Source organism: Macrotis lagotis, chromosome 1 (assembly GCF_037893015.1).
Source record: "Macrotis lagotis isolate mMagLag1 chromosome 1, bilby.v1.9.chrom.fasta, whole genome shotgun sequence".
Classification (NCBI taxonomy): Eukaryota; Metazoa; Chordata; class Mammalia; order Peramelemorphia; family Peramelidae; genus Macrotis; species Macrotis lagotis.
This window is the reverse complement of record NC_133658.1, coordinates 4,964,487-4,981,156: the sequence shown is the minus strand read 5'-3', so window position 1 is coordinate 4,981,156 and position 16,670 is coordinate 4,964,487. Positions and strand designations below refer to the sequence as shown.

At 54.0% G+C, this 16,670-nt stretch overlaps 1 protein-coding gene across 1 annotated transcript in view; it reads left to right on the top strand.

The window, feature by feature from the left end:
- Nucleotides 1-12,456, top strand: part of VSNL1 (visinin like 1) — a 67,186-nt gene extending 54,730 nt beyond the window's left edge. Inside the window, exons 3-4 of the mRNA XM_074221677.1 lie at nucleotides 9,475-9,690; nucleotides 11,406-12,456. Of these exons, the coding sequence (XP_074077778.1) occupies nucleotides 9,475-9,690; nucleotides 11,406-11,603 (414 nt within the window). The 3' untranslated portion in view covers nucleotides 11,604-12,456. The remainder of the gene's footprint in view (nucleotides 1-9,474; nucleotides 9,691-11,405) is intronic.
- The last annotated feature ends 4,214 nt before the right edge of the window (nucleotides 12,457-16,670 follow it).

Genomic DNA, 16,670 nt, shown 5'->3' with positions numbered 1-16,670 from the left:
AGCAGTCCTGGCAGGTCCCGGGGCTCAGGAGCCAGAGGCACCTGCTGCTCTGGGGCTCCTACCTGCCCAGGGGAAGCAGCTCCCTGCCCTTTGCCATCATCTAGGGAGCGGGCATGGGCTATGGCCAGGATGCCAGGCAGCTCCTGGAGGTGGCAAGGCGGGAGTGGAGATGGGCAGCGGAGGCCTGCCTCCTTGGGTGAGCCCCAGGCGGGGCCCCACTGAGCCCAGGGAGCAGGAGTAGCCCCCGTCTCGGGAGTGCCAAGCCCGGTTCCCAATGACTGAGTCAGAAAGAGGACGGGGGTTTCCACCCCTTTTTACAGATGAGAAAACTGAGGGGTCCAGGGGAGGGGCTAACGGGGCTGATGGCCGGGCCAGGGGGCCAGACTTGAGCCGGCAGCCCCTTCCAGGCCTTTCCCTTGCTTCCGCCACACCCCCGACTGCCATGGTCCAGGGCACCTCCCTCTGCCCAGTGGCCTGGGGGCGCCCAACGGGCCATCGCCCCCTCCTCCGCGGCTGCCCCCGGGGACTCCCACGCGCCCCCTTCCCTCCACTGCAGCAGCCCAGGGGCAGTGGTCACCTCTGCCCTGCCGGACAGCAGCCGCCCTCCCCGAGCTGCCAAAGCCGCCCCCCCCCCACGGGCCCGACGGGGTCAGCCCCTTGCTCTGTGGTCTGGGGGCTCCCTGTCCCCTCCGGGGGGCCGCGGCCTCCGTTCTGCCTTGAGCCCCTTCCTCCCTTTCCACTTCTCTTCCGGCCTCTCTTCAGGCCCCCTCCCAGGAGGGACCCCCGGGCCGAGCTGCCCGGTGACAGGATTTGTTCCATGGAAAGATCCGCGTCTGGCTGCCAGCGCCCCGAGGCCCTGGGTCGGGCTCCCCGTGGGGACGCGGCCTTAATCAGAAAGCTGCTGGCAGCTCGGCTCGCTGGTCCCCTCCCTTAGCCCCAGTGGGCCTGGAGGGCTCAGGAAAGCCACCTCCGGTCAGGCCAGGGCCCAGGAGGAAGCAGGAGCCTGGGGCCTCTAGTCCTCAGGGGGCCGGGCCGGGGTCTCTGCCGGAGGCGGCCCAGGACCGGCCCGTCCTCTGGGCTCAGTTTCCTCATCCACGGAATGGGAGGCTTGGAGGAGAGGCCATCGAGGCTCCTGCCGGCCGTCGGCCGTGGCCGGTGAGCCTGAGCCAGACTCAGGGCTCAAGGGGGTTCTGGGGCCGGCGCTTCCCCCCCTCCCACCTCCTTAACAAACTGTCATCTGGCCTCCACTGGCCCTTCAAAGAGCCGCCTTCCCCACAGGGGCAGCCAGGAATTCGGGCCAGCTGACCCCCCTGATGGCTGTAGGGCACTCTACCCCACAGGCGCCTCTCCCTCGGCCCTCGGATGGCCCACGCGGCACATCAGGGAAGGGCCTGGTCTCCAGTGGCCAACCAGCCCGCCCTGCTGTACGGCTCTGGGCCCAGCCCGCTGTCCACCTGCGGCCTCCGCCCCAGAGCGGATACAGGTGGAGCAGCATTAGTGCGCCTGTTTGCTCACCGGTCAGATGCCTGAAGTCTCCCTTTGGCTTCTGGGACCGGGACCAGGGAGGCCTGGAAGGCAAGGGGCCGCGTGCCGCTCTGCCCCCCTCCCTGGGGCTAGCCTCTCCGTGCCTCGGTTTCCTCATCAGTAAATGAGGATGAAAATGGCATCTATGTGCCAGCGTGGTGAGCGCCCTGGAGCTCGTAAAGCGCTTCTTGGCCACAAGCCTGGGCTCGGCGTTGACTGTAATCAGCATTTGCGTTATTGCTCTCATTGCCATTACCGTGACCCTTTCTCCCGGCCCTCCCCTCCCAGAAGGCCCAGACTGGCAGGTGCTTTCCTAAGGCCCCCCACCCCAGGCCACCATTGCCCTCCAGTCCCGCTTTTCCTTTTGGCCCGGGGCCCACGACCCCGCCTTGGGCTCCCACTGTGCCCGTCTAGAGACTCGCTGGAAGGCGGGGGCCTCCTTGGGGACCCCCGGCCGGCGGGCCTGGAACAGGGCTGAGGGACGGAAGGCCCCGGAGGCGCAGCCGGTTTCCATAGCAGACGGACCGGGCTGGGGGTTGCTGGGCGACCTCCCGAGGCTCCCTAATTGGCCCTTCGGGGAGGAGCTCACTGCTGGCGATGGGGAAAGCGCCCCGGTAAACGGGCGCCTCCGCGGCCCGCGCCGCAGGCATGTTCCGGGCTGCCAGGGCCCGGCAGCTGCCAGCTCCGGCCCATCACCCAGGAATGGCAGGGAGGAGGGTCCAGCCCCTCCTTTTTACGGCTGAGGAAACTGAGGCCGGGGAGGGGAAGCACGGTGCTCCTCCAAGTCTGGTTCTCTGACGGGAGAAGCCTGGGGAGAGACCAGTCGCCTCAGGGGGTCCTGCCAGCTCCGACCCCTCCCCAGAATCCTTTAGGTTTCCCGGCCGGGTAAAAGGCAGGGTGTGCACAGTGTGGGGCTCCGGAAAGAGCTGACTGCATCCTGGGGGGCCTGGGGGGCTCTTGGGCAGCTTCCCTGCTCCTCTCCACTGTAGAAGGGCCTGGTCTGGGAGGGAGAGGAAGGGGCCAGAGCGTCCAGTCCAGCACGCTCTGTTCCTGCCTCTGCGTCTGTGGCCCCGGGAGCCCCCATCCCAAGGTCACAGCAGGAGCCCCCTCCCTCCTGGCTGGTCTTTCTTGCCCCCCCCCGGGCTCCCCCCCCATGTGGGAGGCCTTTGATGGGGGCCCTGGGGCTGCCTGGAGGGAAGGATCTCTGCTCCTCTGCCAGCCCCTCCCCCTTCCCTAAAGACTAAAGATAGAGATGCAAATGAGAGCTTTCCCCTGCCAGGAGGTGCTGGCGATGCCCTGAGGCCCTGGCCCCGGGGGCAAACCTGGCTAAAAATACAAAGGAGGAACCTCAGCCCCACCCCCTAGGGCTAGCTCAGGACCCCCCCCACTAGCTCAGGACCCCCCCCACTAGCTCAGGACCACCCCCCCCCGGACTAGCTCAGGACCCTCCCCCACTAGCTCAGGACCCTTCCCCCCGGCACTAGCTCAGCCCCCCCTGGACTAGCTCAGGACCCCCCCCCCCGGGACTAGCTCAGGACCCACCCCCCCACTAGCTCAGGACCCCCCCCACTAGCTCAGGACCCTCCCCCCCCCGCACTAGCTCAGCCCCCCCTGGACTAGCTCAGGACCCCCCCAGGACTAGCTCAGGACCCACCCCCCCACTAGCTCAGGACCCCCACTAGCTCAGGACCACCACCACCCCCCCGGGACTAGCTCAGCCCCACCACCTGGCTCTCTCCTGTTAGCAGAGGTCAACTCCACTCCCTACCTGACCCAAGGACTCAAAGGCTCAGCCTAGGCTCATCTGCTCTGAGTCTCGCCGATGAAGGGAGGGAAGTTATCATTAGGTCCATTTTACAGATAAGGAAATTGAGGCACAGAGAGGTTAAAATTGCTTGGTGGTCATGCAGGTAGGAAGGTTAAGAGGGGGAAGGTCTGAACTCAGACCATGCCACCCCAAGTCCAGCATGCTTTGCACTGCTCAGAATTCCAGGTTGGGAAGGAACTTTGAAGACATCTAAATCACAGCCAATTGAGGCTCCCTCCCTCCCAGACCTGGGGGACTCCCTCATCTTTCCTGAGTTCCCCTTACCTCATGCACAATATGCCTGGGTCGGACCAGAGGGCCTCCAAAATTCTTCAGCACGCCTGGCCAGGAAGCAGCCATCACCCTTGAAGACCTCCACTGACGGAGAGCTCACCACCCCAAAAGAGAACAACCCATTTTTAGGGAGATGTCAATACTGGGGCTTGTTTCCTTCTATTCAGCCCAAGTCCCCCCACTTCTCCTTGTTCTGGCCTCTTGGGTGCTTGATCCCCTTTTTATGAATATCTCTAAAGCTCAAAGACATCCATCATGATCCCCATCCTCAGTGGCCCCGACCAAAGGACCCAGTCTGCATACCCTTCCCCATCCTGGTGACCCTTTTTGGGACATTCCAGATGGCTCTGGAGGAGAAAGTGAGGCTGGGGACTTAGCACAGCCCCCCCACTCCAATCCAATTCGGAGGCTCGTCATGGCATCACCTCCCTGATGTCGGGGCCTTCTTCAAGACTGAAGGACACACATCAGCAAGCTTAGGATGCTCTGCTAGAGATTCCCTCCTTTTCTTTGGGGAAATTCTGCCTCCTCCTTCCTTGGGGCAACTGCCCCTGAAAGTCCCTGGGCCTGGGCAAGCATCACTGACCTGCTGTCTGGGCCTCCCAGTGGTACCTGGGAAGCCACAAGATGTACAGGGGGACCTAATGGAGAGGGCGGCCTCTCAGTAGGGGCTGGAGAAGGGGACCAGGAAACCACCCCTCTGAGCCTCAGTTTCCTTATCTGTAAAGGGGCGAACAAGAGCCCTTACTTAACAAGGTAATGGGGGTGGGGGCTGGATACACTTGTTCAACTGAGTCGTCATAATGGAGGATTTTTAAGGAGCAGCCTCTCTTCCCTTCTCTGGGCCAGGACGCTACCTGAACCTCAGCCTCCTCCATCTGATGGACCCCTGGAGAGAAATAGGAGGCAATTTCTCAGGAGAGCTTTTCCACCAGCTTCTGAGCTCTGCCAGTGGGTGACTGGGTGGGATCCAAAGAGCCTTGGAAGCTAATGGTCGAGGCAGGGAAGGTGATGGGCCTCCCAAGACCAGGCCATTGGGTGGCCGCCCTCTAGCCAAGGGAGCCCAGAAGAGGCCGAGCAGGGAGGGGCCTTTTAGCTTCAGAGGCTGGTCCTTCTGGCCCCCACCTATTCAAATGTCTTTGTATCCATGTTCAACCCCTGAGGCCGGACGGTGGGCATTGCCCAGAGATGCCCTGCCCACTTGGCCATAGAGCCTCGGGGTCCACCTGTCCAAGCTGCGAGGGAAGTTGAAGCCCCAACAGCCCCTTGTTGGCACTGCCAAGCGGAAGGGGCTTCAACCACCCCCAGGCCTCGGGGAAGATGGAGCAGAGCATCGCTCAACTCCGCCACGGTGTCTGCTGCCACCAAGAGGTGATTTGGCCAATTACCGGAGAGTCTCAGCTTGGAAGAGCTTTGAGCCACCAGTGCCAGATGGGGAAGGAAGGAACCTGAGGAGCCACCTAGTCTACCTCCCTCCCCTCCGTGTTCCAGATGAGGAAACTGAGGCACGGGTGGTACCACAGTGGATGGAAGACTAGACATGGAGTCAGGAAGGCCTGAGTATGAATCCTGCCTTTGACTCTTAGCTATGTGATCCCTGTATGCCTCAGTTTCCCCACTTACTGGTTTCATATTAGCACTGGCATGCCCCTTGTTATGAGGATCTAATGAAATAACCTGTGTAAAATACAATTGGATTTTGGCTTAAGGTTACCTGGGTAATAAGCTGCAGAAATGGGATTCAGACCCAGGCCCCTTCCTTCCCCTTTTCTAGGATTGGTCTGTCTTCACTAGGACTATCACTCGTCAGTCAGTGACCACAGGTTAGCAGCCTCTGTGGCCGTGATGTTCAACCCTTCCATTTTACAGAGGGGAAACTGAGGCAGGTCCTATCACACTATCCAGACGGAGAGCTCCTTAAAACACCTCCCTAGAGACACAAGGGACTTCTTGGCCCGTCTAGTCAATTCCCTGCCCCAGGGAAAGGAGACCAGGAAGCGAAGTCTGGGTTCAAGGGCTGGAACAGGAACCCAGGGCCTTCTTTCAGGATGGGGCTGGAGCCGTCTAAGCAACGTTCCCCACTCATGTGAATAGCTTTGTATTCGTGTCATTCAGCAGATCCAGAACATACATTTAGTCTTAGAAGGGGCCTTATTTTCTCTTCCTTTTTCAGATGAGGAAACTGAGGCCCCTGGGGGCAAGGGCTTTACTTGAGGCCCCAGCCTCGAGTCTGACCAGAGCTGAGTTTTCCCCTTCTCTCAGTCCAGAACTCTCTCTCATTACTCTGGAATGGCCAGGGGGGACCGGGCGGTGACATGGCAAAATTCCTTCAGCATCCTTTGGTAGTTCCATCCTCAAGGGAACTGAACCCATTACCCAAACTACTGTTTTCCAGACAGGGGCTGACATTAGCTTCTGGTCTTTATTATTTTTTTTGGAGTTTAACCACAATTTGGTGAACTGGCTCTCTCTTCCAGCTTGGGCTCACCTATAAGGCTGTGCTTTTATCCATGGGCCAAGTCTAGATCCCTGTGGCACTGGAGACTTCTTGCCTTACTGACATTCAACCTCGACAGTCACCTCTTTGAAGCTGGTCACCCAATGACACTATCCCCATCTGGCTTACATGATAGACGATATCAAACACTGCATCTAAAGCACTCCTCTCATTTACCAATTTTATAAGCCTATTCAAAAGGAAATGACATTAAGTCATGTATGATGTGCTCTTAGTGAAGACATTGCAACTTCACTGTCCCTTCCAATCCACAGAGAGAGGGGGCCAGGGGAGCCCCTGGATGTCATATGGGCAGCTTCACTTTAAGGCTATGTGGATTCCCAACTTGTATTGTCCCCTGAGGACAGAGACAGTGACTCTGTGTGACCCACAGCTCAGATCGAGGTGGAGGAGGTGATCTTGTACTCAGAGTAACATCAAAAGCATCAGCCAAAGGCAGAACCAGAAATCAGACTAGTGAGAGACTGACTATGTGATGCCTACCCCGGGGCACACAACTCTCCGCTCCCTGAACCTACCTCTGGGCCACAAGCAGGACTCTAGAAGAGAGCGACAGGATCTGCACACAGTAGGCTCTTTACAAATGCTTCCAGGCCCATCCCCAAGCAGCTCCTGGTGGGCACCTGGGAATAAGCCCAGTCTGCCATCTGGCTGGGAATCCATTTTCTTCCAAATCTAATTAAGACCTGCTTGGATTGCAAAATCAATTCATTTCCTGTCCATTAATGCCAAATTCCCCAAGAGACCAAGGCAGACTCAACCTGCCCATGTCACCTGTTATGGACTGCTCAGTCTCCAGGTGAGACCCACTGGTCCTAGGGTCTGGCTACCGCAGGCAGGGGATCTTCCTGACACTCCCATTGCTCATTCACAAGGCTCTGGCCCTCTAGGTTTGCCAGCTTAGAGTTGGGAGTGAGAGAGACCTTCTGGGCTGGTCTCACCTAACAAAGGAGAAAACTGAGTCCCAGACCAGGTGAAGCTCCTCTACCCAGCTCCTACAGATCAGACCTTGGTCCTCTGCTCCCCCCAGGGCTTTTGGCATCTGCAATGTTCGGCCCCTACCCTTGCTACAAGCCTGGCCATGTCATCAAGGAGGGATTCCTACCTAGTGAATTGGAGGACTCAGCAACTTGGAAAGGTCAACTATAGTCCTTTGTGAAGAGCATGAAATGTTCACTGGAACAGCAGCTCTTACAATCTAGAGATCCTCGGGAACCAGCCAGCTCCTTGAGCAGAAGGACCCCAAAGGATTTGTGCGTTAAGAAGGTCATCTTGGTGGCTGGGTGGAGGGCAGGCACCAACCCAAAGTTAGCAACTAAAGTGCTGGGGAGAGGGAAGGTATACCTGACCATGGTGACAGCTGCGTGAGGGGAGAAAGGGAAGAATGAGAAAGAGGCTGAGGAGGAAGAGGCAGCAAGGCTTGGCGACTGAGAGAGAGGGAAGAGCACAATTTCTCCTCTTGCTTCACTAGGAGGATGGCAGTGCCCTCCAAAGAAGGAAGGGTGACCCAGGGGAGAAAGGTAAAGAGTTTGCTTGGGGCTAGATGAATTAGAGCTGCCTATGGGACATCCAGCTTGAAAGGTCCCACTGGTAGTGATAAATGTGATAAATGGGAGATAAATGATCATGTGCTTAGAGATGAGAAATGATCCCTGGAAGCTGATGAGATGGTGAGGGAAAAGAAGGGGAGTGGATTATGAGAAGAGGGACCCGGGAAGTAGGGCATTGCTACAAGGACCTGGGTCTTGACATGGGTGACCACTGATTGGGGATTAGAAACTTAGCACTCTGCTCCTAGTTCTGGGTTCCAATTTCAATGACCAATAGATGTGTTACAGCCTTGGAGCTCCTGATCAAGGATGCTTGGGATCTAGACACGTGCTGAGTGTAAATCCTGTACCTGGCTCATCTTTGTCATTCCTTTAAAAGCTGTGTGTGTGTGTGTGTGTGTGTGTGTGTGTGTGTGTGTGTGTGTGTGTGTGTGAAGAATCCCTTTTTGGGGAAAAGGAAGCCCAAGATTTAGTCCCTTACACGAAAAAAAAGTTTGACAGTGGAGCCTGTGTAGTGAATGAGAGTGAATGTCCTCTGGTTTGAGAAGGCAGGAAATAAGGTTCCAGGATCCCTTGAGATCCTAGGATAGACAGATAGAAAGGAAAAGAGAGAAATGGTAGAGAGATAGGATAGAGAAAGATGAGGGAGATAAGAGACAGGTAGGTAGATGGAGCAAGTGTTAGTAAGCAATTATTCTGCCAGGCACTGTCCTTGGCGCTGGGTGACAGTCATAAGAAACAAAATTGTACCTATGCTCAAGGAGTTGCCTTTCTTTTTTTGCTTCTTGATTTTGTTTTTCAAATTAATGCAAAGGTAGTTTACAACATTCATCCATTTATAAGTTTATGAGTTCTGCATCTTTCTATCACCCTTCCTTCCCTCCCCCCTCCCTATGGTGGGGAACGCTCTGGTAAAAGCTGTACGTGTAAATTGTGTTTACTTATTTCCAATTTAACCAGTTCGAAAAAGGAATTAGAATTAAAGGAGGAAAATATGAGAAAGAAAAAACATAAGTTTTAAAACTGAGCACAGTCTGCATTCAGACTCCTTTTCTCTAGATGTGGATGGCATTGCCCATAGCAGGTCTCTCAGGAGTGTCCTTGGTCTCTGAGCTGCTGAGAGGAGCTGTGTCCATCATGGTTGATCATCTCCCAATGTTACTGTTACTGTTGGTTCTGCTCCCTTCATGCAGCATCAGTGCATGGAGGTTTTCCTGAAGCCTGCCCCCTTATGATTTTTTACAGAACGAGAATAGTCCAAAATATTCGGGTACTGTAAGTTGTTCAGCCAGTCCCCAACTGATGGGCACCCCCTCCCTGACTCCAATTCTTTGCCACTACAAAAGGAGCTGCTGTCAAAATTTATACATGGGGATTTTTCCTGTTTTCTGTGATTTCTATGGGATATAGACCTAGTAGTGGTACTGCACAGTTTTATGGATCTCTCCAGAATGGCTGGATCAGATGACAACTTCACCAACAGAGCATTAGTGAAGAAGTTACGGTTCTAGTAGGGGAACACAACCTATGAAGGAAAACTGGAAAGAGAGGAGGGGAAGGTGAGTGGCAGAAGAGAAGACCAGGGACAGAGTCCAGGCCACCACATGGGGTGGACGCTCCCCTCACTCTCAGCAATCACTGGCTACCTCTCTGCACAGACCAAGGGCACTGAGTGACATGGGGTAGCATCTGCTCTGACATTTGCCTCGAACTACCTCCAGCCCCTTTCCTCCTTCCTCCCTTGTCTTTTTTCCTGACTATTGTTCTGTCATCCCCTATAGTTCTTCCCCTACGGAGATGCTTCCAAATTTGCTCAGCATGCCTTCCGAACCTTCGACAAGAACGGCGATGGCACCATCGACTTCCGAGAGTTCATCTGCGCCCTCTCCATCACCTCCAGGGGCAGCTTTGAGCAGAAGCTGAACTGGGCTTTCAACATGTATGACCTGGATGGTGATGGCAAGATCACCAGGGTAGAGATGCTGGAGATTATCGAGGTGAGACTCTTCTTCTGCTCCCCAGATCATCAGTCATAGTTCAGGCTAGAGCCATGCAGAAACGGAGGCAGACTGAGGTGGAGTGACTTGACCAAGGTCACAGTGCTGACAAGTGTCTGAGACATGACTTGAACACAGGGCTGTTTGCCTCTGAGTTCCCCACTCAAGGGGGGTAATATTTGTACTCCCAGTTCCCAGAGTGGAGTTGAAGCTCAGCAGTTCTGAGCTATAGTGGGTGATGCCTATCAAGTCCCCGAACTAAGTTTAGCATGAAGAGGGTGGGTTAGGCTGCCTAGGAAGGTGGGGACCAGCTCGAGGCAGAGACAGAGAGGGTCAGAGCCCCCAGGCCTCCTGCACTTCCAGGCTGGGCAAGATGGGCATCCTGGGCTCACAAGAAAAAATATTTAATCTTAAGAAATCATATAGAAAATGTAGAGATTGGACTCAATGGCCCTATAAACTCCTCTGATCCTGTGACAACAGAGATGTTCCCTTCTCTCAGTTCATTTTTAACCCCCATACATTTCTTAGGGATAATGGCACCTGTCAGATGGAGTGGTCTCGGAGGCAGAAGACCTGGTTTCGAATCCTACCTCAGACATTTGCTAGTAATATGACCTGAACCAAGTTCCTTAAGTTTGTGACTTCTCTTAGTTAATCATCTTTAAACTCCTGATATCTCAGAGATTCTGGGACAGAACTTGAAAGTCTCTGGACTTGGGAATTACTGCTACTGCTGTCTGCCAGGCTCAGTGCAGGGGGCTGGAGGAGAAGCCCAAAGACTAAATAATAAGCTAGGCCAAGACACTTGCCCTCAGGGAGCTACTGATCTCGAGAAGCTGCCCCTGTACCAGGGAACTGGACAAGGAGACAAAGACTGGAGTTCAAGCACTGGCAGTGTGGCCCTGGGCAAGTCTGCCCAGGCTTCCTCAACTGTGAAACAAGGGCACGACTAGTGGCCACTTTCTTGGGGGGTTGGAAGGATCAAGTGAGCAACACAGTGCTTAGGAAACAGGGTTCTCTAAAGATTCACCAGCACCATTGCCACCACGGTTACTACTGATCCCTGGGAGAGACTCACCTGTCCATGAAGAAGGGCGAGCCAAGGGGGCAGCCAAGGGATCTGGGAAGTGAGAGGAAGGAGAGATCCTAAACTGTCTGTGTGTGTGTGTGTGTGTGTGTGTGTGTGTGTGTGTGTGTGTGTGCATGTGTGTGTGTGTGTGTGTGTGTGTGTGTGACAGAGAGAGAGAGAGCTCAAGTGCACCAAGCCCAAGCTAAGCCTTGAAGGAGGAGGAGGAAAAGGGAGGGAGGATAATAAGGCTAGAACTCCCAGGAGAGAAAAGTCCTTTGCATTTTTCGTTGTTGGGTTTTTTATTTCCTAAAGGCAATGGGTTTAAGTGATTTGCCCAGTCTCACAGCTAGGTAATCATTAAGTGTGAGTTCATATTTGAACTCAGGTCCTCCTGACTCCAGGGCCAGGGCTTTATCCACTGCACCACCTCACTCCCCTTCTCATTTCATAATCTCAGATTCCTGCCTCTGAGAGCTTATGGGCCTTGGTCAGGGTCACTCAGCCAGGATGGGTCTGGCCTTCTGGGTCCTTTTGCTTTGACTCAACCATCTGGTGCCTCTGGCCAGGTTGTGCCCACCCAGGTGGAGCCCAGCTGGGTCCTGACTCCCTCCTCTCTGGCTTTCCTCCCCCCCCCCCACCACAGGCCATCTACAAGATGGTGGGCACGGTCATCATGATGAAGATGAACGAGGATGGGCTGACGCCCGAGCAGCGAGTGGACAAGATCTTCAGCAAGATGGATAAGAACAAAGACGACCAGATCACGCTGGATGAGTTCAAAGAGGCAGCCAAGAGCGACCCTTCCATCGTATTGCTGCTGCAGTGTGACATTCAGAAATGAGGCCAGGTGGACCAGGACTTGCCCATTTCAGTCTGCAGCCACACACACACACACACACACACACACACACACACACACACACACACACACACACACACACAACATGCACACACAACACGCATGCACTCACACACATACATACAACATTGCTTGGATTACCTGTATCAATGGATTTGCTTTCCGTGTTTGAAACACTTGTGTGCATGAAAATTTTATTTGCTAAAGAATTTTAAGTCTCTATGTTATAAAAAGAAAAAAAAAAAGAAGACCCAAACAGCGACCATGTGACGTGTACAATGTCATTCCACGCCCTGCCCTCTCGCCGTGGCCCAGGGTGACCCCCACCTGTTCGTGTTCCCCCGCCCCTTCTGCTCATTCCTTGGTGTCCCCTGTAATGACCCCCTGATTCTGTAGCTGTCGCCGTCCCCACTGCTGGCCAGGCCTCCCACCAGGCCCACCGGTCCCCGGCTGCCTCTGCTCTGCCACCTCCGGAGCTTGTGCTACCCGTGACTGTCCATGTGTCTCACCTGCATGCACGCCTCTTAGTCGGGTCTGCCTTCCGTTTGGTCTCCTTCGCATTTTTTCCACCTGGAAGACCTATGTACAAGGAATGCAGTGTCACATGTAACAAACCCTGTTCCAATGACCCCTTAATTAAGACATCTATCTGTCTATCTATATCTATACACAAACACACAAAAGTCTAATTATTTATTGGAAGTAAAAAAAGGTTATTGGAAGTGTATGGATTTCTGCTTGAATTTTCAGAAACTTCCAAAGAGGTTGCGATATATGTCCCAAATAAATTTATAACATTTGACTTTTCCCCTACTTCTTATTTTCGGGCCTTCCCTACTGGGCCACTGAGCATCGCCGTGCCAACTCCGGAGGATGGGGTCATCACCCTTACGTAAGCAAAGGTTTTAAGCAATTCCTCATCCCTCATCCAATACAAAGGGTGGATCCTGTGGCCAGTGAGATATCCAGATGACGGATGTGACTCAAACCTCAGAGGGATTGGAGTGGGGATGATGGGGCCACACAGACAGGTAGAAACTACATCATGCAAGGTGGCCGGAGGCGAGAAGCAGCTGGGAGGGGACAGAGGTACCGTCCCTAAGTTTTACAGGATTGTCCGGGGGAAGAGGGGTCGGCCATGTTCAATTGTCCCTGGGCTTGGGGGGGGTGGGGGTGGGAAGCACAATAGGGATCAATGAAAGGAAGTTGGAGGAGATTTTAAGTCTGATGTCAGACAAACCTTCCAAACAGTGAGAATTGCTCCAAAATGGAAGGAGAAGGGAGGATGCTGGAGGAGGAGCATCCTCAATTTAGAGATGGAAGGGAACTGGGAGGCCATTGAATCCCATATCCTTATCTGGCAGGAGAAGAAATCAAGGGAAGTTCCAGGGTCACCAAAGGAGCTAGGAACAGACCCTACTGGACCATGGGTCTGTTTTTTCATGACTATCACTATTTCTAAAATTCCAAAGGATAATGAAATGTTGGGCATAGATTCTAGGGGTAGAGTCTAGGTGACAATTCCACACTACTCTGTCCTCTTCAGAAACCATTCAATACTTCTTGCTTGGGTCCGAGGTCCATGGCATGGTAGAGGGCCAGGAGTCACTGATGTGGATCCCTGAATGACTCGGCAGGAGTTGATAATCCCCTTCCAGTGGTTGGGATCAGCCCAGTGCTGATCTCTAGGAGTCGAGTCAAGGACATGGGGAGAAGCCGACGGGCTGAGACTTGGCCTCAGGACAGCCCCAGCATGGAGTAGGCTCCTGGAGGGATTGAGCTCCCCTCATTGGAGGTCTCCATGTGGAGCTCCTTTCAGTCCTCAGATTCTGGTCTTTCCAGGTGACCCGAATAAAGGTTTGAAAGTCAATGATGCTCCTGAAGCAGACTTTGGAGGGGTCTCTCCATAGTAGCACTCATCTTTTGTTGGGGACAACCAGAAGGGATGGGGCTGCTCTAGGGGCAGAGAGTGTGACCTCACCACTTCCTTTGCCAACAGAGAGGGAGAGCCCAATTTCTGGGTCCTTTGGGAGTCATGGTGATGAAGTGATTAGTGACTCTGCCCTTGACTGGGCTGGTCCTCCAAGGTCTGGTCCAAAGTCCATGCATTGCCCTGACGAAGGTAGCACCTGCTAGGGCTGCACTCAATTGGCAGTGTTTCAAAGAGCCCAGGCCTCCTTGGGGCCACAATGAGATTTGATTTATGTAACATATATATATGTATATATGATATAAATCAAATTATATTATATATAAATTAATATTATATATATAAAATATATATGTAAAAGGTAATGAAATGCCTACTTGGTATCAAAAGAGAGGGAGTATAGCATGGCAGGTAGAGGAAGCCCAGAAGCCCCGGGATGAAGCTCTGCTGCTGGTGTATATTGGACACGCGGCTGTAGGCACCTGACTTGCCCTTTTGGTATATGAGGTCGATTGTGAAGACCATTGAGTCATCTAGAAAATGCAGACCAGCATCAGTAGAGCAACGCTCCTCCTTTGGGAGGACCAACGTCGGAGCTCTGGCCCCCAAGAGCCCAGCCCTGGGTGAAGCTCGCCCAACCAGCTCTGCCTTTGAGAAGCTTACACTCAGTAGCAGGGGGTAACATTTAGATGGAAAGGAACATGTTGACTCTAGAGAGGAAATAATGGATCATCTTGAGGGGCAGGTAGAGTGACTAAGGCTGCAGAGAAGAGGTCGAGGATGACAAGAGGGAGGAGGCACTTGGAGTGAGGTCACCGGTCACTTTGGAGAGAGCACGGTCAGTGAATGACAAGGTCAGGAGCTAGAGCCTGCAGGGTCAGGAAAGGAGCTAGAGGAAAGGGAGGAGAACCAATGGAAGATCATTTCCTCAAGAAATTTAACCACAACAGAGAAGGGCGCTCAAGAATGGCATCTCTTGGTGATGGATCAAATATAGGGTTATTGAGGATGGGGAGCAACGGGGGGGGGGGGGGACAGGAGACCGAAGTGGGGATGATGGGAGGCAATTGGCTGGAAAGGAGGGAATGGACTGGCCTGATGGAGGTGGTGTTGGATGGAAGCATGAGGGACAGAGGATGAAGAGGAAGGGGGGGCCATGGAAGGTTTGAGGAGGACCAAATAGTCCATGAGGTTTTTTTGGCAGAGATCATTTGCCATTTCCTTCTCCAGACCATTTTACAGATGAGGAAACTGAGGCAAACAGGGTGAAGTGACTTGCCCAGGGTCACACAGCTAGTGAGTGTCTTAGATGAGATTTGAACTCAGGAAGAAGCTTCCTCCTAACTCCAGACCCATGCTCTATCCACTGCAGTGTCACCTAACTGCCTCCTGGACATGGTGGGTGCTTAATAAATGTTTATTGAATTGAACTGAAATAGAAAAAGATTGCCTTGCAGGTGGGGTGATGTTACAGATTTGTAGCGGTCCCGGTCAGAACAGTTAGGGATTTTCACCACCTCTGTTCAGTAGCAAGTGTATAGGAGAGAAGGTGGCCCACGATGTTGGAGAGACCCAGCTGTAGGATAATATAGGGTAATTGGGACAGGGACTCAAGGAAAGAAGCCAGGGTAGACTGGACCTGGTTCTCCAAAGGGTCAGCGAGAGAAGAGAACCTCCAGGGGGTGGCCTGGGGGAGCGAGTGGTAGCCTCTGGGGTATGGACTTTACAGGAGGGTTACCAAGGGAAGTGGGGATAGGGAGCCCAGTAGCCCCTCTTCCCCACCTTGCCTAGTGAATTAGGGGAACAAGAAGCGGTGCAGCCAGTGTTAGAAAAGGAAGCTGGGGAAACTGGGTCACAAAGAGGGAGCCAGAAAATGGAGAGAAGACAAAGGGTTTCAAATGGAAGTGGTGTTACCCATAGCCCAAGCCAGAGGAGAGGGAGGGAGCTTTAGAGCGAGGAGTGGTGGCAGGGACAGAGGTTAGTGGTGGGGCTGGAAGTAAGGGAGCAGGTGACAACTCCAGTTCAGAACCTGGGATTGAGCTTGGCCAGGGGTTAATCATTATTGTCCATAAGGGTTCTGCCTCAAGGGGCCAGTTAAGTCAAAAAACACGCCAGACTGGAAATACAAGGGGGGGGGGCTCTCCAGAGAGCATGGGGGACTGAATCAGCATTTTTATCATTTCCTTTCTTAAATCTAACTGACACGGGCAAATGCTCACACTGACGTTGGAATCATCAGGAAAGGAGTTGGGCTAAACAAGTAAAAAGAAAAGTTTGTTCAGTCCTCAAGGAATGGGGAAAGGAGGCTTGTAATCCAATAAGAAATGAAGAGTTTAAGGGGCCAGGGCTGGGGACCCTCCTTCTGTGAGGGCCTGGGGAGGGTCCTGCCAAAGTGAGTGCCAAGGGACCTCCCAGGACTAAGGAGAAGTGGGAGAAGAGAGGCACGGGCATGGGGGCTGAAGCCGGGAATGATGGGGCTGGGCAGGCAATCTGTATGTGGGTGGGATAGAAAAGGGGGCCACAGGGTGGGAGGACACCACAGGACCCAGACGCCAACAGAAGGTGAGCTGATCCTGGTCCAGAGGGAGCCACAAGAACTTTTGGGGAAAGGGAACAGCACAGTCTGAGGGTGCTTGAGGAAATCCTCAGGGCAACTGTGGAGGATGGGCAGTGATTATAAGGGCCCAAGGAGTGGGCACAAGGGGACGCAAGCAGGGAACACGAGCGAGCAACACTGCAGAGGGGATGTGGATAAGGCAACCGACTGCTGGGCCATGCAGAGAGGGAGAGGGCAAGAGAGGCTCCAGGCTCTCAAACCCAGGACACAGGGAGGATGGCGATGCCCCAGAGCAAGGAATGTGTCGTCTTTCAGGGAGAGGCCCCAGGGGCTTCTCGTCCAAGGGGCTGCTAAGACTCCGGAGGAAGACGAGCTACACAGATACACCTGGGCATGAAGTCACCAGGAGAGGTCAGAGAGCCCAGGACAGAGACTTGGAGGGTGATGGAGCTGGGAGACAGGACTGGAGGAGGATCCCACAGAGGAGACCACCAGAGGCAGGGAAGGGAGGGGATGCAGGAGGCAAGTGAGCCGGATGCTGCAGGGTCACAGGCATCACATC